This window comes from Trichechus manatus, unplaced genomic scaffold (genome assembly GCF_000243295.1).
Source record: "Trichechus manatus latirostris isolate Lorelei unplaced genomic scaffold, TriManLat1.0 scaffold00044, whole genome shotgun sequence".
Lineage (NCBI taxonomy): Eukaryota > Metazoa > Chordata > Mammalia > Sirenia > Trichechidae > Trichechus > Trichechus manatus.
In genome coordinates this window covers 8,049,236-8,070,012 of record NW_004443980.1, presented here as the reverse complement: position 1 = coordinate 8,070,012, position 20,777 = coordinate 8,049,236, and the positions used below count along the sequence as shown (strand labels likewise).

At 42.1% G+C, this 20,777-nt stretch overlaps 1 protein-coding gene across 7 annotated transcripts in view; it reads left to right on the top strand.

The window, feature by feature from the left end:
* Positions 1-20,777, top strand: part of LRCH1 (leucine rich repeats and calponin homology domain containing 1) — a 267,358-nt gene that overhangs the window by 43,556 nt on the left and 203,025 nt on the right. Inside the window, exon 1 of one of the 7 annotated variants that reach the window (XM_023731583.1) lies at positions 6,181-9,287. The exons of the other annotated variants lie outside the window; for them this stretch is intronic. Within the exon in view, the coding sequence (XP_023587351.1) occupies positions 9,218-9,287 (70 nt within the window). The 5' untranslated portion in view covers positions 6,181-9,217. Of the gene's footprint in view, positions 1-6,180; positions 9,288-20,777 lie in introns of those variants that run through there. 7 annotated transcript variants of the gene reach the window in all.

Sequence of the window (20,777 nt, the reverse complement as noted above, 5' to 3'; positions counted from 1 at the left end):
GTAGATACATGAGACTAAATGGGCAGCTCCTGTCCAGAGGTGAGATGAAAAGGCAGGGAGGGTCAGGAGCTGGTTGAGTGGACACAGGAAATCAGGGGTGGAAAGGAGGAATGTGCTGTCACAGTATAGGGAGAGCAATTAGGGTCACATAACAGTGTATGTATAAATTTTTGTATGAGAGACTATCTTGAATTGTAAACTTTCACTTAAAGTACAATAATAAAATAAAAACAAAACAAAACAAAAAAACTAGGCTTCTCCGTGATACTGATAAAAGTGGAGAATAATAATCACTTTATTGGACGATAGTACTTGGTAAGCTTCTGGTGAGAGTCTCTTCGTGTTTTAAAAGACTTAAACTAAAAGTTCCACCTCCCATCTGTCAATTTGTCATACTGTGGTGGCTTTCGAGTTGCGATGATGCCGGAAACTATGCTATCAGTATTTCAAATGCCAACAGAGACACCCCTGGTGGGCAGGTTTCAGTGGCATTTCCAGACTAAGACAAACTAGGAAGAAAGGCTTGGCAATCTACTTCTGAAAATCAGCCACTGAGAACCTTATGGATCACAGTGGTCTGATCCAGAACCGATCGTGGAGATGGCACAGGACTGGGCAGTGTTTTGTTCCATTGTGCATGGGGTCGCCATAAGTTGGAGCTGACTCTACCGCAGCTAACGACAGCAGACCTAAACGTCGACCACCTCTCCTCCTTGTCCTTCCTGTCTTTTCCCTTTTGGGCTTCTGTAGCACTGGGAGTGTGTCAGCTAGTAGAACCTTGTCACACAGTATGGTGACTCGTGGACTTTTCTGCCTCGCCTGTTAGCCTGTGAGCTCCTAAGGGCAGGGACGATGTTGCTTTTTCTGTAACTTTCTGAAGCCCAGCTCAATTAAGGTTTATTGCAGGCTAATTTCTTTCCATTTACTTCTTTCTTCTTCAATTGGATAGGGAAAAGAGTTTTCTGGATCCATGATTTAATTGTCTCTGTTTGTAGGTAGATGTTTCCTCAACTACTAGGTGCCTTCACCTCTCTTTTCCTTAGTTGAGCTACTTTCAGTCACGTCTACTGTCCCTGCTTGCAGGTGAAGTGAGAAGGTAGGTGTGTATATCAGTGGATGCCCTTTTATTTTATTTTTTGAATTCCCCTTTCTTTCTGTAAGGCTCTGCCTGCTGTGCACCTGTGGAGACACATGGACTCTCCCTTTCACTTTCACCGAGCACGGTGTAGCAGCTGAACAAAGTCCCTTCTTTCTCTGACATTCTGATTGGCGCCATGGCCTTAAAATGTCAAACTTCTTTGTGTGCCCTGCAACTTAGCCTAAACTTTGCTATAAATGGCAAAGTTACTGAGTTGCTTTGGCTCCCTGTCAAATGCTGGAAATAATTTTAGGATATAAAAACACAGCTTTCATATGAAAATACTTATTTTAGGAACTGTTGATAATCACGTATGTGTTATTCATTTTCATAATGAATTAGTTCCTTTCTCCAGTTGTAAGGATAAACCTTCATTAGTATCTAATTGGTTGGCATGGAAAACAATTCCAGTAGGATTATTATGACTTCATTGTGACTCCTTCTGAAGAGGCATACTGGAATGGATACTTTAATCAGACTTGAAGGATTTGGAATTTACTCTGAATGTACACTTGCTAAATAGGGAAGGCAGCTTTTAGCATTCACCTTCAAGCATCTTCTAGTTGACTGGAGCCCTAGGCTCGCCACCAGGTTCCTGAAGATAAGACAGAAGTCATGATTTTGGAGGGGTCTCAGCCTCGTGGAGCCCTGGTGGCACAGTGGTTAAGAGCTCAGTTGGTAGCCAAAAGATGGGTAGTTCGAATCCACTGGCCACTCCTTGGACATCCTTTGGGGCAGTTCTTCTTTATCCTGTAGGGTTGCTGTGGGTCAGAATCAACTTGACGGCAATGGGCCCTCAGCCTAGCAAACGTAATTAAGTTAGAGTTCTTAGACCGAGAAGAGGCCCCAGAAAGCCATCAGATTACACTCCTTGCTTTAGGCAAATTTGATATTAACCTTTGTTGATAAGTGAGAATATTTGAAGGCAGGCTGTTAATTTTGCTGTTTTGAATAAATGAAGAACAAAAGAGACTGGAGCCTAAGTTTTCTCCTTTTATTGCCCTGTTCCTTCTCTAATCATCATTTTATTTTCAATTCATTGGATTAAGATCAAGTAAAGTAATATTTACAACTGGAGAATTGAGAAGGACTAACTTTTCTACTTGCTACTTAAGAATTTGCCATGGAGTCCTTCAACTTTGTAATGGGACGTTTTCAGTCCCTGGCTTTCCAGGCTCCCCTAGTATCATGGTATTTGAATCAAAAATAGACTCTTGCTTTAATACCCTTAGAATAGGCAAAACTTCCTCCGAGCAGAACTCTGTGTGGCAGGAGCCCTTATTTTGAATGTATGCAGACAATGCTGAGGACCTATAAAGCTGTCCATTGGTGTGCACAGTTGAGTACATTTTTAAAGCCTGTCATCACATTGAAGGATCCCTGGTGGCGCAATAGTTAAGCACTTGGCTGCTAACTGAAAGGTTGGCAGTTTGAACCACGCTGTGGCTCTGCAGGAGAAAGACCTGATGATCTGCTCCCATAAAGACTGTTGTGGTGGTGGTGGTGTGCCATCAAGTCAATTCTGACCCATAGCGACCCTATAAGACAGAGTAGAACAGCCCCATAGGGTTTCCTAGGCTGTAATCTTTGCGGAAGTAGATCGCTGGTGGGTTTGAATTGCCAACTTTTCAGTTAGCAACTGAGCGCTTAACCATTGTGCCACCGGGGCTCCTTCCCATAAAGATTACAGCCTAGAAAACCCTGTGGGGCAGTTCTCCTCTGTCACATGGGGTCACTATGGGTCAAAATCAACTTGACAGCGCCTAACAACCACAACAAAATCATGTCACGGCCTCACGTCGAAAGAGCATGAGAGTCTCTTGACTTTGGTTTGCTAATTTTTAATAAATACAGGAGTGTCCTGATTCAGAGTTAGCCGCAGCTTGTAGGCATTGATTTTTGGGAGGCTGCATCCTAAGTTAACTGCTTATGGCCCCTGAAAATGCAGTGCTTGTGATACTGCCCCAGTGATATATGCCACTCAGTCACGCCCTCCTTTTAACTTCAGGGTTTCGCTTTCCAACCCAGAATAGGCAAGGGCAAGGGAGAGGAAAACCAACATTTATTGAACACTTGCTCTTTGCCACATGTAGGGGTAGGTAAGTCCTTTACACGGTGTTATGAATTGAATTGTGTCCTCCAAAAAGATAGGTTGAATTCCTAACCCCCAGTACCTGTTAATGTGACCCTTTTTGGAAATAGGGTCTGTATTTTTTTATACAGGTTTGTAATTTTTTTTTAATTTATTTCTTTTTGGTAGTGAAAATATACACACCAAAACATTGCCAGTACAAGAGTTTCTACATTTATAATGCAATGGTGGAAATAGGGTCCTGGATAATGTTATCAGTTAACCTTGGATCATACTGGAGTAGGGTGGGTTCTAATACATCCTGCATGGTGTCCTTCTAAAAGAGAAGAGACACAGAGGGAAAGAGGCCATGTGAAGATGGAGGATGAGATGGAGTTAGGCTGCAGCTGTAAGCCAAGGAACGCCTGAGGCTACCAGAAGCTGGGAGAGAAAGGATCTTTCCTAGAGACTTCCAGAGAGCCATGGACCTGCTGACACCTTGAATTTAGATTTCTAGCCTCCAGAACAGTGAGGCAATAAATTTCTTTCTAAGCCACTCACTTTGTGGTACTTTGTTGCAGCAGCCTTTGGAATCGAATACATGCGGATATGGAAGTTTTTACTGTTTCTCTATGTCAGTCACTGTAGGACTTTGGAGTCATGCTGATCTGGATAATGTATGTAATCCCCCTCAGTCTCTCAGTTTCTCATCTATAAAATGAGATTAAATTGGTAAAGTATGTTAAGCTCTTAGCCAGGTATACTATAAATGATGCTTAGCATTACTCACTTCATCTATATTTCTGCTGGTTTTCTCATTGTAAACCACTAATCTGATCATATCATTCCTCTTCTCAGTCATTGTTTCTTGAGCTAAATCAATCGTGATCCCCTATTGCTTGTGGGCTAAAATTCAAACTCCTGAATTTGTCATGTGACACTCTCTGAGATCTGGTCCTGCCCTACATTTCTAGACTCATACTTCCCTTCGTGTTCCCATTGATACGAGAATGTAGACCACCTGCCATGCCCACCATGTTTCGGACTTACTGCGCCCATAAGCTTGTGGGTTTTCTACCTCAATCTCCCTCATTACCTGTACTTCCCACTCCCCCCACAACCCTAAACTCCACTTGCTGAAATCTTCCTGGTCCTTTCAAACCCAGTCTGTGCCCCAGTGCAGCCTTTCCTGTTCCCTCCAAATTGGAAGTAATACCACCCTCCTCTGGATTCCTAACCCTGTATTTATAGCTCTCCTAAAACGCTCAGCAAGTTTAGGCTTCAAGTCATAAAAAAAAAAAAAAATCAAGCAACATTTAGTACTTAAATAAGGAGCCCTGGTGGCACAATGGTTAAGCACTTGGCTGCTAATCGAAAGGTTGGCCGTTTGAACCCGTGCAACGGCTTTGTGGGCGAAAGATCTGGCAGCCTAGAAAACCCTATGGGATAGTTCTACTTTGTCACTTGGGGTTGCTATGAGTCAAATCAACTTGCACCCAATAACAACAACACATTTGTTAAAAGCAAAAATGTATGTGGTGTAGTGAACTACTTTCATATGGCCTTTCTGGCCATGGTCTTGTGCCTCCCACAAAATGATTGGGTGGGACTATGCAAATAAGATGCTTGTGGTCCACCAAGGGGATTGGACAACCTGCTAATAATGCAAATAAGGTGCATGGAACACTTGAGGGGATGGGACCATGCAGATAAGGTGTATGGGATGCTAACAATGGGATCGGACAGTTTTACCATCATGCTAGTCTTAAAGAGATCTAATCTCAGAAGCAGAGAGGGGACCTCAGTACCATTAAGAAGAAGAGCAAGGAGCGAAGCACATCCTTTGAACCCATGGTCCCTGTGCTCAGAACCTCCTAGACCTGGGAGACAGAGAGAGCTGTAACACCAGAGACGGCATGAGACCGCAAGCACAGCAGAGTCAGGAAGCAGAAAAGCAGCAGCAGCAGAACCAGGAGCTGGCGAGAGACAGCACGGTGGGTTTCCCGGCCCCACGGAGCAAGGCAGCTACAGTGGGTGTGCTGACCCATGGAAGGAAAGAGCTGAACGCCTTGGGGCTGAAGCTTACTGGTGGAGTGGGGTGCCTCTGAGTGCTTGTTGATGGAGCTAAAAAGCTGTAACACTTGCCCAAGCAAGGCAGAGGCCAGGCAGAGAGGCTGAGGGAGAGGCCTGCCTACAGGCACAGCTGAGAAGCTGTATCCTGAGTTGTTCCTGATCCTGAATTGTAACCTGTTACTTCCCTAATAAACCTCATGATTGTGAGTATAGTCTTTTAGTTTTGTGTGGCCACTGCAATGAATTATTGAATCAGCAGAGAAGTCTATAGTGCTGTGGGAGGGATGGCTGGTGTCAGAATTAGTAAAAAGCTTGGAGGGTGGAGGAGGAGGTGTGTTTGACCTGCACCCCACAGGCATCAGCCTTGGGCTGATAATCTTGATTCTCTCTCCTCCCCTTTGTGAAGTTAGACGAGGTCTGAGAACGTCATCATGCCGTTTTTTACAGTGTATTAAGTATTAGTGTGTTTTCAAATATTTTGCAACAAGAGGTGAAAAAAAAAAAATTTTTCCTTAGGAGTTTTTCCCCCCCTTCCTGAGGCCTGAATTGACTAGACAGAGTTAGTTAACTGGAGCATGCTATTCTTCAGACATTTCTGAGATGCATATTTGGTAGCTAATTAGGTCATGCTGGAGAATACCAATGCAGAGTAAAAACCCCATACAATGCCTGAGTTTTAGAGCTGTTAGAAATCAAAGTGACTTTAGTAGAACATCACTGTGATTTGAATAAACCATAATCTAAGATAAGTGAAGGAGTCCCCAGGTGGTGCGAATGGTCAGTGTGCTGGGCTGCCAACTGAAAAGTTGGAGGTTCGAGTCCACCCAGAGGCACCTTGGAAGAAAGTCCTGGCAATCTAGTTCCCCCAAATCAGCCTTTGAAAACTGTACGGAACGCAGTTCTACTCTTATACACATGGGGTCGCCATGAGTCAGGGTTGACTTGACAACAACTGTTTTTTGTTTTTTTAAGATAAGTGAGGTGATGCTCTGAATACATTTGTTCTGAGGGTTGAAGAGTGGTTGCCTAATAAAGCGGTGGCTGAGCCTGTGTGTTTGCAGTGTGCCCCCTTAGTGCACCGCTCTGCATGGCACGCGCTTCAGGTGTCTGTCCTTTCGATGGTGAGGTCCTGAGATGGGGCTCATCAATTCCAGGTTTTCCCCTTGTAGATCCGTATGCTGCTGCCAGTCTCCATCAGCCTCTTCTCCCGCCCTTCTGAATTTTTAAACTGCCCTCACTACAGAAGACGCTGCCTTCCTCACCACTAATGTGGCAGGCCTGCTCTGCGTCTTGGTGACATTTTTGGACTCTTTTCCAGGTTGTTTCTTTCCAGCTTGCAGATTCAGAATGGGTAGGAAAGCACCTGCGGTGCAGTTTTACATCCATGTCAGCATTTTCATGAGGACTTGTGATGGATGTGAACTAACCTTTGTTGCTTCCCTTGGTTCATTACTGCCATCTGTTCCCCTTGAGCAGATCCAGCTGGTGCTGAGGCAACATCTGCATCATAGACTTCCACTTATCTTTTTGTTTTAAATGTAATTTTAGATTTTGTTTGTTTTTAATTGTGAACTCAGAAGAGAAGATGGGTTCCAGCTATGACTCAGTGTGAGTTCCTATGTCATAATTCTACATTTCTGTAGCGTTTGCACCTGACAGGAATTGACAGGAAACAGAAAGAACAGGAAAGGCCTGAGAGGCACATTCTAGTTGGCCCAGACACAGACTTTCACTGCAGGCTGGCAGAGAGGAAAACCAGCCATCCGAATTCCAAAGCACTGTTGGACATTTTTTTTTAATAATATTATACATGGGAAAGGGATGTTAAAGGTGACGTAATGAAGGATGGCAGACAACTTTGAAATGAAACTTAGTAAATCGTTACTTTAATTAATGCTTAAAAACTTTTTTAGTTAAGTCAAAGTGACTTTTCGTTTTTGTAAGAAAAAGTAACCAGTTTTCAGGCTTATAGAAAAAGCAGAAGTTTTTGAGGGCAGCACTTCCCCTTTTTGGTACATGACGGTAAAGGAGGTGGAGTAGAGGACAGAATGGTTGCGATGGGGGAGGTTGTTGAGACATAATAAAAAATGGCTTCCTCAAAAATCGTCTTGAGTCTTGTCTCGTCCATCTGACAAGTGTCGGGCTGATGAATTTTGAGCTTTCCCTGCAGCCCTGAGTACTGGGATCCTAATGAATACACTTGCATTATGTCTTTTGCATGTTTTAATTTTCATAATGCAAGACACTCGAGGTTGGCATGAATAACAAGTAGGAAAAAATTGGGCATTTTTTCATCTTGAACTTTATCTTAAGCAAATATATGGAAATGAAATACAGATCTTGGAACAGAGATTCTTTGTCAGAGTGTGAAAGAATGCCAGTGGAGTCTAGCTTGAAGCTGCATTCTGAGGAGACTTTAAATAACGTGAATAGACAAAAGGAATGATTTTGAGGAAGTGCCTTCCGGAGACTCTGGGAAAGCCCGTCCTGGGGAGACAAGCAGCTTGTGAGTGCATCAGAGCCACACAGATGTGGTGGTGGTCGGCAAGGCTGAAAGGTCCATAGCTTGATGGATTTGGGGAGGGGGGAGTACTTCCACTGCCCCCAACCAACAGTGACTTGTGCACGGTATACGTTTATGTCAGGACACTTTCATTTTCAGATGGACTTTTAAAAGGGTCACCATTAATAGTCTTGAATGTTGTTGTCTTTTGCCGTTTTGACTTGCAGTTGAGTTGATTCCGACTTGTGGCAATCCCCTGTGACACAGCAGAGCTGGTCCATAGGGTTTTCTTGGTGTTGATCTTTACGGAAACAGATTGCCAGGCCTTTTCTTCTGTGGTACTGCTGGATGGTTTTGAACCACCAACTTTTCAGTTGGCAGCTGAGCACAAACAGTTTGCACCATCCAGGGACCTCATACTTGAATAAACTTTATCACTGTATTTGTTTATTTATTACTATATTTCTTAGTAGGGCTAGGAAAATTACCAAGCCTGCTAATATGTGAGGGGCTTTGGTGGTGTAGTTGGTTAAGAGCTCTGCAGCTAATCAAAAGGTTGGCAGTTCGAACCCACCAGCTTCCATGGGAGAAAGATATGGCAGCCTGCTTCTGTGAAGATTACAGCCTTGGAAGCCCTTTGGGGCAGTTCTGCTCTGTCCTATAGGGTCACTGTGAGTTGGAATCAACTCGATGGCAGTGAGCAAATAACATACAGAAACCTCTCTCTTTTAATCCCCCCCGATTTCTCAGAGCATAGTTGGATTGTAAACCATGTTACCAGCAGTGCTGGAGAAACTGTTGTCAGTACCATTTTATAGTTGTCATTATAAATGTGGATGTGTATTGGTGTGTTGGTCCAGAATCTATCAAAATGACAATACAGTTTGAACTCCACGGTGTCTGAGGCATTTTCAAAGTAAGCAGTGTTTAGTGTATTCTTTCCTCCGAAACTTCTAGAAACAACACTATTTCTTTGAGTGCAAAAACCAGCCTCTTTGAGCAGCACTGGGGTGGTTTCCTCTGGCCTGCTTTCAGCCGGGGTGCCCCTGTTGAGTGTACAGTCAGTGTAAAAATAGGCAGGGCGGGAACTTGCCTGTCTGGGGCGAAGAAACTGTTGCCGATTTATACAAGCTCTTGCATTTGAGTGGATGATATTCTACAGGCTCAAGAAAAAAAATCCAATTTCAGGATAAAATTCTACAGGCTGAAAGAATTCAGTTTCCAAAATTCCGAGGGGAAAGGTTGCCCACGTTTCTACACTCCCTTTAACTTTTCTCTTTTGTAGTTTCCACCACTTAAAAAATAAATAAAAAGGATGAAAACAAAACACCCCTGTTCTATGTTTTGAGGAAATGGTTTCGTGAGGCTGTTTGGTTAGACAATGAATTAACGGGTCAGAACTTCCTGGATGGACTTTCTGTAAGGGAAATAAATGCTGCTGCAGATGCTGGGCTTCAGCTTCCACAGGACACTTGCAAGGTTGCTCTTTTCCGGAACTACAGGTAACACTCTGTTACGGATTGAATTGTGTCCCTCCCCAAAATGTGTGTCAGCTTGGCTAGGCCATGATTCCCAGTATTGTGTGGTTGTCCACCAGTTTGTGATCTGATGTGATTGTCCTATGTGTTGTAAATCCTAACCTCTGTGATGTTCATGGAGCCCTGGTGGGGCAGTGGTTAAGAAACTGGCTGCTAACCAAAAGGTCAGCAGTTTGAATCCACCTGCCACTCCTTGGAAACCCTATAGGACAGTTCTGCTCTGTCCTATAGGGCCGCTATGGATCGGAATCTTGGCAATGGGGTTATGATGTTAATGAGGCAGGGTTAGAGGCAGTTATGTTAATGAGGCAGGACACAGTCTACAGGATTATGTTGTATCTTGAGTCAGTCTCTTTTGAGATATAAAAGAGAGAAGTGAGCAGAGAAGAGAGGGACCTCCTACCACCAAGAAAGAAAAGCCTGGAGAAGAGTACGTTCTTTGGACCCAGAGTCCCTGCACTGAGAAACTCCTAGACCCAAGGGAAGATTGATGAGAAGGACCTTCCCCTAGAGCTGACAGAGAAAGCCTTCCCCTGGAGTTGTCACCCTGAATTAGGACTTCTAGCCTCCTAGACTGTGAGAGAATAAATTTCTGTTTGTAAAAGCCGTCCACTTGTGGTATTTCTGTTATAAAACCAAAAACCAAACCAAACTTGTTGCTCTCGAGTCGATACCAACTCATAGTGACCCTATAGGACAGAACAGAACTACCCCGTTGGGTTTCCAAGGAGCAGCTGGTGGATTTGAACTGCTATCCTTTTGGTTAGCAGCCAAGCTCTTAACCACTGCACCACCAGGGCTCCATTTCTGTTATAGCAGCACTAAATAACTAAGATACAGTCTGTGGTGCATAAAACCCCAAAGCTAACCACTGTGTAATATTTTTAACTAAATAACATTGTGGAAGAACTGTTACACTGTCCTGATAGGAAGCTTTGGCCATTTGGGATAATTTTACTTTAGAAACATATGTTTATCCCATGTTTCTAGGCTTTTGATTATGTAAGTTAAAAAGAAATCAGATAAAACCAATTTCTCTTACATCACCTTAGAACTGGTATTACCCAATAGTAGGTGCACAACTAATTTTTTCCAGATGAATGAATCAGTAAACAGGAAATTAATCTGTTATTTGTCATAGAGATACATAATGAGACTAGAAAAGATATAATATAAATGTTTTAATGCCCCTTTGTTGAGGCTTTGTGATTCCTGGGTGGTACAAACACTTAACCAGCGCTGTCTGTTGACCAGAAAGTTGGAGGTTGGAGATCCACCTAGAGGTGCTTTGGAAGAAAGGCCTGGCAATCTACTTCTGAAAAATCAGCCATTGAAAACTCTGTGGAGCACAGTTCTACTCTGTAACACAGGGGGTTTCCAAGAGTTGGTGCAAACTTGACAGCAACTGGTTTTTTGTTGACTCTTCAGATATCTTAAAAATTTTCAATTTAATTACCTAAATATAAACATTTAGTAGATTAAAAAGATAGTTTGAGTGAATTTGTTAGTCCTTAAAAAAAATGATTCTATGTTATTTTCCCATGCTAAGTCATTGCCTGTCGTGTCCCAGGGGCCACCTTCATGCTTTGCAGTGTGCATTGTCTACTTGGCCAGCCCCTTTAGCTTAGTAACATAGACATTTTTACTATAGTGATGTCTTCATGGTTTGGGAATGTGGCTTCCTGTCTTTCAAAACTTGGTGTTATTTATTTTTTCAGTGTGTGCCTTCCAGACACCTGCATTTGGAGTTTTCAGGTGTTTTGCAGTTGTTTGCTCAGATAAGTTGGATTACTTCAAGCCAAGAATCACCGAGAGTTGGGGTCGAGATTATAAATTGTATGGTCAACCTCTTCAAAAGAAGTAGTTATTTTTATTCATTCTTGTTTGGCTTTCCTTGGGTCATGGTCCTTATTGCTGCTCCCTTTTGCTGCTGTTAACCAAAATTGAATTTACTACCATTCCTAAGACAGTGTTTTCCAAGCTTTTTGAACCGTGACCCCCAGAAGAAGTACATTTTTCTCTACACACACACACACACACATACACACACACATTGAACCTAAAGTATTATGTTGTAATGTGTAAATTCTAAGTTCTTACTAAGCATGTGCTGGTCACTAAATTGATCTCATTACCCACACAGTATATCCTCATGCAGTTTGAAAAACACTGACCACTGGCATCATGGAACTTTGTTCATATGCTGTAGCAACAAGTCAACTTTTCTGCTTATGACTGATTGCCTACTGCCATGTGATTTTGCCAGCATTTTAAAATAAGCTGATTATAAAATTTATGCTAGTTCTGGTTGTGCATTAAGTTTTACCTGTATAGGCAACTGCTCGTTAGGAAGTGGGGCTTGGCAGAGCATGTTCCGTAGAAACAGCTTTATACTTGGGGGCCGGGGTTGTTCACGAAGGACGGTTCAGCAGTATGTAAATGACATGTGCAGTGCACCATATCCCTCAAGAACATAGATTCACCTCCGTATGGCTCCATCGTCACTTAACCAGTAAAAACCAGTTGTCATTGAATCAGTTCTGACTCATGGTGACACCATATGTGTCAGAGTAGAACTGTGCTCCATAGAGTTTTCAATGACTGATTTTTTGGAAGTAGACCACCAGGCCTTTCTTCTGCATTCCACCTTCATGAACTTGAACCTCCAACCTTTCAGTTAGCAGCTGAGTCCATTAACCAGTTGCACTACCCGGGGACTCCATAGTCACTTCAAATAGCAAAATATTACCTATGTCATGGATACTTTGAGAGTAGGTACTGTGTCTTGTTTATCTCTTTATCCCTTACAACACTTAGCATAGTACCTTAGGTGGAGAATAGATGTCAACCTCAGCTCTGGCTGAGTCTCTTCTTTCTCTCTCTTCTCCTCTGGTGCTTTTTCTTTCTCCCTAAGAAAACACAAAATTATGGACCGAGGCTGACCACTTGGAATGACCTGAAGGGTAAATTGCTTGTGGGTGAGGCTGCCTGTATGTATGTAGAACCTTATGTTTGAGGCAAATTGGGGAAAATTCCTCTCAAAATAAAGGAAAAGTAAGATTACACATTTTTAAAATTGCCGTAATGAATAGAGGTGAATGATTCGTAATTATCTCATTGTTTATAGTTAAATAGATGCTTTAAAAGGCTAAATGACTTGTCTTTCAAGGTTGGTTCAATGTCCCCTTTTAATCTGAATTTTCTCATCAAATCCTTTGTAATCCGGATAGGGCTTGGCTCCATTTGAAGTATCACAAAACCCTAAGTGAGTTAAGTCGAAGGTTAATAAGGTTGATTGGATTTCCTTAGCAGCGTTTAGGTAGCCAAGCCCAGCCCTGTTTAGTTTCTTTTTACCCCGTCAGGATGGTGTGGGACCAGGTTGCTTTGTGCAGGTGGGTAGCAGAGTAGCGAGTCTCCCCATGGCCATTGGTGCCAGGGATGCTGGGGACATGAGCTAGGCTTGCATCATGGTATGGGCACTGTAGCCCCTCTTTTCAAATCTAACTGCTAAGTCCGAGTTTTTAACTTTGTTTTTTATTGAGAGAAAAGAACTCGTTTGACAAACCTGTTTTAATAGCTGGTGCATTGAAGTTGAGTTTGTAACCTGGATGTTTTTATGTTTACATGTCTAGATGGACAGATGGATAGATCGGTAGCTGCCGTTGAGTTGACTCCAAGTCATGATGACCTTATGTGCAACAGCACAAAACATAGCCTGGTCCTGCATGATCATGGTCACCAGCATGTTCCAGTCTATCACTGTGGCTGTTGTGCCAATCCATGTCACCAGTGGTATCCCTCACCCTTGCTGGCCCTCTGCTTCACCAAACATGATGTCCTTCTCCAGCGAACTGATTCCTCTTGAAGACATGTCCAAATTGAGCAAGTTAGACAGAGTTTTGTTGTGATCCATAAGGTTCTTATTGGCTAATTTTCAAAAGTATGTTGCCAGACCTTTCTTCCTAGTCGGTCTTAGTCTCTAAGCTCTGCTGAAACCTGTCCACTATGAGTGACCCTACTGGTGTTTGAAATACCGACGGCATAGCTTCCAGCATCATAGCAACACGCAAGCTACCACAGTACGACAAACTGACAGACAGGTGGTGGTCTACCTATACACTGTCTCATTGATCAGAGGTTATGAATTCAGCAATGGTTTAATGGTGACTGCCCCACATGTGGCTTCTAAAGATTAGAATTTGAATCTCATCCCTTTTTGTCCTAGCTGTGTATCCCTGAGAAAGCCACTTCTCCAAGCCTCAGGGATGTCAGGAAGACTAAATGAAACTCTATATAGCTGACTTTTAGGAATTTTTGGTTCAAATTGGATTTTGGAGGTGGAAGATTTTTGAAGATGACTTACCTTCATTGTGTAACTGAGGACCAGGGAGATTTAAATGTGTTTCCTGGAGTAGCTTGCATCTCCACTGATAGTGGCAATGGTGGTGTCATGATCACTGCCCAGAGCATGTGTCATTTAATCTAGGACTCAGTGTCCACTCCTGCTTCAGACCATAGATTTTGGATTAGTCTGCAGTGGATCTGAATTCCTCCTCTGTAGTGTATCAGGTCTATAGCCTGAAGCAAGTTACTTAACTTCTTAGGGCCTTAGTCTTTCTTAAGATTAAATAGAAATGAGTTTGTTTGTTTGTTTTTCCAAACCCATAGGGGTGTGGTGAGGATGGAATAAGACAAATTTATGCAAAGCTCTTAGCACAGTGGTTTGCACACAGTAAGTGCTCAGTATTATTATTTCATAATCAAATGATATTGCTTTTGATCCTTCTCTAGCTTATCTGAACACTGAGCTGATAATTCTTCATGTTCAGAGAGAGTTGTTCATTGATATCCATTTCTCAACGCTTTTCTTCTTTAAGTAGATTATTTGTTTCCTGCTGAATAAATAGCTGTATTTGTACAGTAAAATGGCTCGTCTGTCTTCCGTGGCTCATCTTTTAAGTAATTTTGTTCCTCTGGGTAAGCGTTTGAGTACCTTTTGCCATTTCCATGATCTAGGCAGGAGATAGGCTATTGCTTCATTGTATGCATCCAACAGAGATAGGGACAATCTCCGTATTACTTACTTTTTTGGCCTGGCACTGTATTTTGAGCCTGGGTGTGTCAGATCTCTTGTAGTCTGTTACTGAACCATGGAGAGCTGAGGTACCGGGAAGCCGTCCAGTTTCCTCCTCCTGACCCTGACTCAGTCTTCCCTGCAGTCTGCTGTCAGCCCCCTTCTCCTTCTATCAGCTGCCCTCCTTACGTAACCCAACGGGGTTAAGAGTTTCCAAAGCCGGTGTCCCCAGAGGTGTTCTGTGTAACTGAAAAGAACTTAGGGAGGGTTCATACTGTTGGCTAAAGCAGGTAATTAAGTGGAAACTTACGGATGCCAACACCAAATGCCGTAAATAAATTTGAAAACTACGTCTGCCATAGACAATTTAGTCAATTGTATTAGAAAGCTTTTTAAGCATTGTTGAGGTTTTTTTTTTAAAGTTGTGTGAATGCATATATATAAAAATAAAACAAAAAATTTTGTTATTTCTATATTTTGTTGAGTTTTAAACATGCATTTAAAACATTTTTAAATCTGCCTCCACCTTTTTAATCTGATGCTTTAATGTTATTCAGAGTACTGCAGTCCCGGTGCCTTTTGTTAGTTTATTTGTTTCAAATAACAATGGTAAACCCTTTCCTTTCAATGACACAAAGATTTTTTTTGGTACTACAGTGTTCTCTAACATCATTTGCCCTTGCTGTTGTTGAACTTTTTAAATTGGCTTGTCGATTTTCCCCCCAATTGTTTTGCTGACTGGAATTTATTTTTCTGTTTGCATTATAGAATATTTTGGAGGAGTAATGGGAGAACCGGGGGTAAGATTTAACCCATAACTGGTTGCTATTGAGTCGATTCTGACTCATAGTGACCCTATAGGACAGAGTCGAACAGCCCCACAGGGTTTTTGAGGAGCAGCTGGTGGACTTGAACTGCCAACCTTTTGGTTAGCAGCTAGGCTGTTAACCACTTTGCCACCAGGGCTCCAGGGGGTGGGATTTAGCAAATAAAAACATAGGACTCCCAGTTAAATTTGAATTTCATATAAACAGTGAATACTTTTTTAGTGTAAGTATGTCCAATGTAAGAGCTACATTCGAATTTCAGATAAACAGTGGATAATGTTTTTAGTATATCCCATGCACCATGCATCTGTCAGTTTGTCATACTGTGGTAGCTTGCATGTTGCTATGATTCTGGAAGCTATGCCATTGGTATTTCAAATGCCAACAGAGTCACCTATGGTGGACAGGTTTCAGTGGAGCTTCCAGAATAAGACAGACTGGGAAGAAGGACCTGGTGGTCTACTTCTGAAAAAACTGGTTGCTGAAAACCTTATGAATAGCAGCGGAACATTGTCTGATATAGTGCCAGAAGATGAGCTGTTCAGGTTGGAAGGCACTCAAAATGTGAATGGGGAAGAGCTGCCTCCTGAAAGTAGACTCGATCTTAATGACATGGATGGAATCAAGCTTTTGGGACCTTCATTTGCTGATGTGGCACAACTCAAAATGAGAAGAAACAGCTGTAGACATCCATTAATTATCAGAGTGTGGAATGTATGAAGTATGAATCTAGGAAAATTGGAAATCATCAAAAATGAAATGGAATGCATAAAGATCGCTACCGTAGGCATTAGTGAGCTGAAGTGGACTGAAATTGGCCATTTTGAGTCAGACAGCCATATGGTTTACTATGAGAGGAATGACAAATTGAAGAAGAATGGCATCACATTCATCATCAAAAAGAACATTTCAAGATCTATCCTGAGTACAAAGCTGTCAGTGATAGGATACTATCCATACACCTGTAAGGAAGACCAACTACTAATGCCAAAGATGAGGAAACTGAAGATTTTTACCAACTTCTGCAGTCTGAAATTGATCACACATGCAGTCAAGATGCATTGATAATTACTGATGGATGGAATGCAAAAGTTGGAAACGAAGAAGGACCTGTAGTTGGAAAATATGGCTTTGGTGATAAAAATGACACAATCGCATGATAGAATTTTGTAAGACGAACCACTTACTCATTGCAAATACCTTTTCTCAACAACATACATGGCAACTGTACACGTGTACCTCACTGGGTGGAAAACACAGGAATCAAATCAACTACATCTGTAGAGAGGATGATGGAAAAGCTCAATATCATCAGTGAGAAGGAGACCGGGGCCAACTGTGGAACAGACCATCAGATGCTCATATGCAAGTTTAAGCTGAAGCTGAAGAAAATTAATACAAGTCCACGAGAACCAAAATATGACTTTTAGTACATCCCACCTGAATCTGGAGAGCATCTCAAGAGTAGATTTGACGCGTTGAACACTAATGACCGCAGTCCAGAGGAGTTGTGGAATGACATCAAGGACATCATACATGAAGAAAGCAAAAGGCCATTAAAAAGACAGGAAAGAAAGAAAAGACCAAAATGGATGTCACAAGAGATTCTGAAAATTGCTCTTATATGTAGAGCACCTAAAGCGAATGGAAGAAATGATGAAGTAAAAGAGCTGAACAGAAGATTTCAAAGGGCAGCTCGAGAAGACAGGGTAAAGTGTTATAATGAAACGTGCAAAGACCTGGAGTTAGAAAACCAAAAGGGAAGAACATGCTTGGCATTTCTCAAGCTGAGGGAACTGAAGAAGAAACTCAAGCCTTGAGTTGCAATATTGAAGGATTCTATGGGCAAAATATTGAATGATGCAGGAAGTATCAAAAGAAGAGAAAAGGAATACACGGAGGCATTGTACCCAAAAATATTGGTCAACGTTCAGCCATTTCAGGAGGTAGCATATGGTCAAGAACTGATGATATTGAAGGAAGAAGTTCCAGCTGCACTGTAGGCACTGGCCAAAAACAAAGCTTCAGGAATTGATGGAATACCAATTGAGATGTTTCAACAAATCGCTGTAGCATTGAAAGTGCTCACCTGTCTATGCTGAGAAATTTCGAAGACAGCTACCTGGCCAACCGACTGGAAGAGATCCATATTTGTGCCCATTCCAAAGAAAGGTGATCCAGCAGAATGTGGAAATTATTGAACAATATCATTAATATTACGCACAAGTAAAATTTTGCTGAAGATCATTCAAAAACTGTTGCAGCAGTACATCAACAGGGAACTGCCAGAAATTGAAGCCTGATTCAGAAGAGGACATGGAACAAGGGATATCATTGTTGATGTCAGATGGATCTTGGCTGAAAGCAGATAATACCAGAAAGATGTTTACTTGTGTTTTATTGAATATGCAAAGGCATTCGACTGTGTGGATCATAACAAATTGTGATTACATTGAGAAGGATAGGAACCCCAGAACACTTAATTGTGCTCATGCTGAACCTGTACTTAGACCAAGAGGCAGTCTTTTGAACAGAACAAGGGGATGCTCTGTGGTTTAAAATCGAGAAAGGTGTACGTCAGGGCTATATCCTCTTACAATACTTATTCAATCTGTATGATGAGCAAATAATCCGAGAACCTGGACTATATAGAGAAGAATGTGACATTAGGATTGGTGGAAGACTTGTTAACAACCTGTGATATGCAGATGACCCAACCTTGCTTGCTGAAAGCGAAGAAGACTTGAAGTACTTACTGATGAAGATAGATCAAAGACCACAGCCTTCAGTATTGATTACACCTCAACATAAAGGAAACAAAAATCCTCACAAACTGGACCAATAAGCAACATTGTGGTAAATGGAGAAAATATTGAAGTTGCCAAGGATTGCATTTTACTTGGATCCACAATCAACACTCACTTAAGCAGCAGTCAAGAAATCAAATGATGTATTACGTTGGGCAGATCTGCTCCAAAAGACCTCTTTAATAAAAAGCAAAGAGTCACTTTGAGGACTAAGATGCACCTGACCCAAGCCATGGTATTTTTAGTCATCCCATATGCATGTGAAAGCTGGACAATGAATAAGGAAGTCTGAAGAAGAATTGATGCCTTTGATTTATGGTGTTGGGGAAGAGTTTTGAATACACCATGGACTACCAGAAGATCGATCAAATCTGTCTTAGAAGTACAGCCAGGGTGCACCTTGAAAGCGAGGATGGTGAGACTTCCTCTCATGTACTTTGGACATGTTATCGAGGGGACCAGTCCCCGGAGAAGGACATTGTGCTTGGTAAGGTAGAGGGTCAGTGTAAAATGGGAAGACCCTTGATGAGATGGATTGACACAGTGGCCGCAACAATGGGCTCAAACATAGCAACGATTGTGAGGGTGGTAAAGGACCGGGCAGTGTTTCATTCTGTTGTACGTAGAGTGGTTATGAGTCGGAAGTGACTGGACGGTACCTTACAATAACAACATGTCCCATGCATTATTTGGGACAGACTTATACAAAAAATAATATCTGTTGTTTATCTGAAATTCAACTTTGACTGTGTAGTCTGTATTTTATATGGCAACCTTAACTGGGGTGAAAGGCGATGGAGAGGGCCCAGAATGTGGCCAGAGGAGGGCTCTCAGAGACTCAGATTGGTGCTGGTGACTGCCAGGGATTGCTGTAGTGCAGTGCCATACTCCTGAGTCTACAGCCACCCGCCTTCTCCCTGTTGTCATTTAGAATGGGGTGGTGCTGACTCGAGGCAACAGGGATAGCTTAATTCTGAAGGAACACAGTGTACCCCGGTGTCTTGGAAAAGTGTACTTAATAGTGTTGCTTTAATTATCAATTGTATGCCCTCTCCCTCCCCCCATAGTACTAAAGAAGCTTGAGATTGTAGTTGGAATAGAGCAGGCAGAACTTGGGTCTTGTTGGTTTTGTTCTGCCCTCAGCCTCTGGTTTATCCCTTGGTCTGTTTTTTGTTATGAGAGAAATGAGGTAGACCAGGAAATTTAGAAGGGAATTTGTTACGTGCTTTGAGCTAGATGAACTTAGGGCATAAGTCATTTTATGTCATTTATCTTATCACAACACTTTTTACCAGTTGCCGACAAGTTGATTTTGACTCAGAGTCCTTGTGTGTCAGAGTAGAACTATGCTTCATAGGGTTTTCAGTGACCGATTTTTAGGAAGTAGATTGTTAGGCCTTTCTTCTGAGGTGCCTCAGGGTGGACTTGAATTTCCAGCCTTTCTGTTAGCAGCCCTCAGGCACTCCTATCACAACACTATCCACAGCGATCAGCTCTCATCCTAAGGAACCAGGCAATGTGCAGACCATTAACAGTCAGCAACACGCAAACCCTTTTAGTCCTGATGCTTTGATGAGACAGAAGGATGCACAGCAGAATGTTCTGTGTCACATTCTGTGTCAGCTGAGGTATAATGAGCAGAAACTTAGACAGGTGAGAAAATGTTGGGCTGACTGACAGGCAATTACACGGTGGTGATAGTTCCTCAAAAAAATTGGCCCCAAAATTCCTCAGTTTAGACAGGCAATCCAGTCAGCATCTGCTTTCTTAACAGATAGCAGCCCTGAGAAGTATACTGAAATAGTAATCTTCACCTGTCCTTTACAAATCGTAACTATTCTGAGTTACTGTGTTTTTCTGAGGAAACTTGTATTGACATTAAATCACATGTATCTGGAATTATCTCTCCAAGTCCTTCATAAACAGACTGAGACTTGGAGGGCACACCTTAGGTTTCAGAGTGTTTACCTGGGCTGGTCTCCAAGGCTTCCTGACTCTTGAACAATAATGTGTTCTTTCCATGATACTTTATGTATTTATTTTATAGTAGCATAGTGCTTTTTATCCATTCATATCCTCATTGAAAACATACTTGTGTCGGGAACAAAGGTACAAAAATTGTGGAGTATTTTCTGTTTAGCGGCTCCTCAGAGTATATGTGCTGAGGACAAGGGAACAAACTGCTGCTTTTTAAAAAAAAATAATCATAAGCATGTGTGTTCTCGTCATAGGCCTGTAAATATTTTTGTTGGGCGTTCTTGACTGGGATTTCTAAACATCCTGCTAGAGGGGGAGGTTGGGTATGTCTTCATGAGATAAATTCCTCAAGGAGTGATTTGAAAAGATTCTTTCAGCTTTCGTTTTTCCTTTCAGTTGCCTTGCTGTCTAAAAATGTTATATGTTTGGTTATGAGGCACAAGCAAAGCTATAACCAGTGATGATGACTGAAATACCTGATTGGGATTTGCATTTTAGGTCGAATAGTGACAATTCATTCATAAAATATCGGATGTCAGAGCTGGAAGGACTCTTAGGTATCATCTAGTTCAACACTTTCCCTCATTGGAGGAGAAGGAGACTTGGTTGTCAAGTGACGTCCCCAAAGTCAGTCAGCAAGTTAGTGGTAGAGCTGGGAGTAGGACCTGGTTTCCTGACTCTAGAGCGAAGCTTTCCCTCAACTGTTGGTCAGTATGATTTACCATTTTAGATCATTGAAATATTCCTCTAAGTGTCCAAATTTTACTTT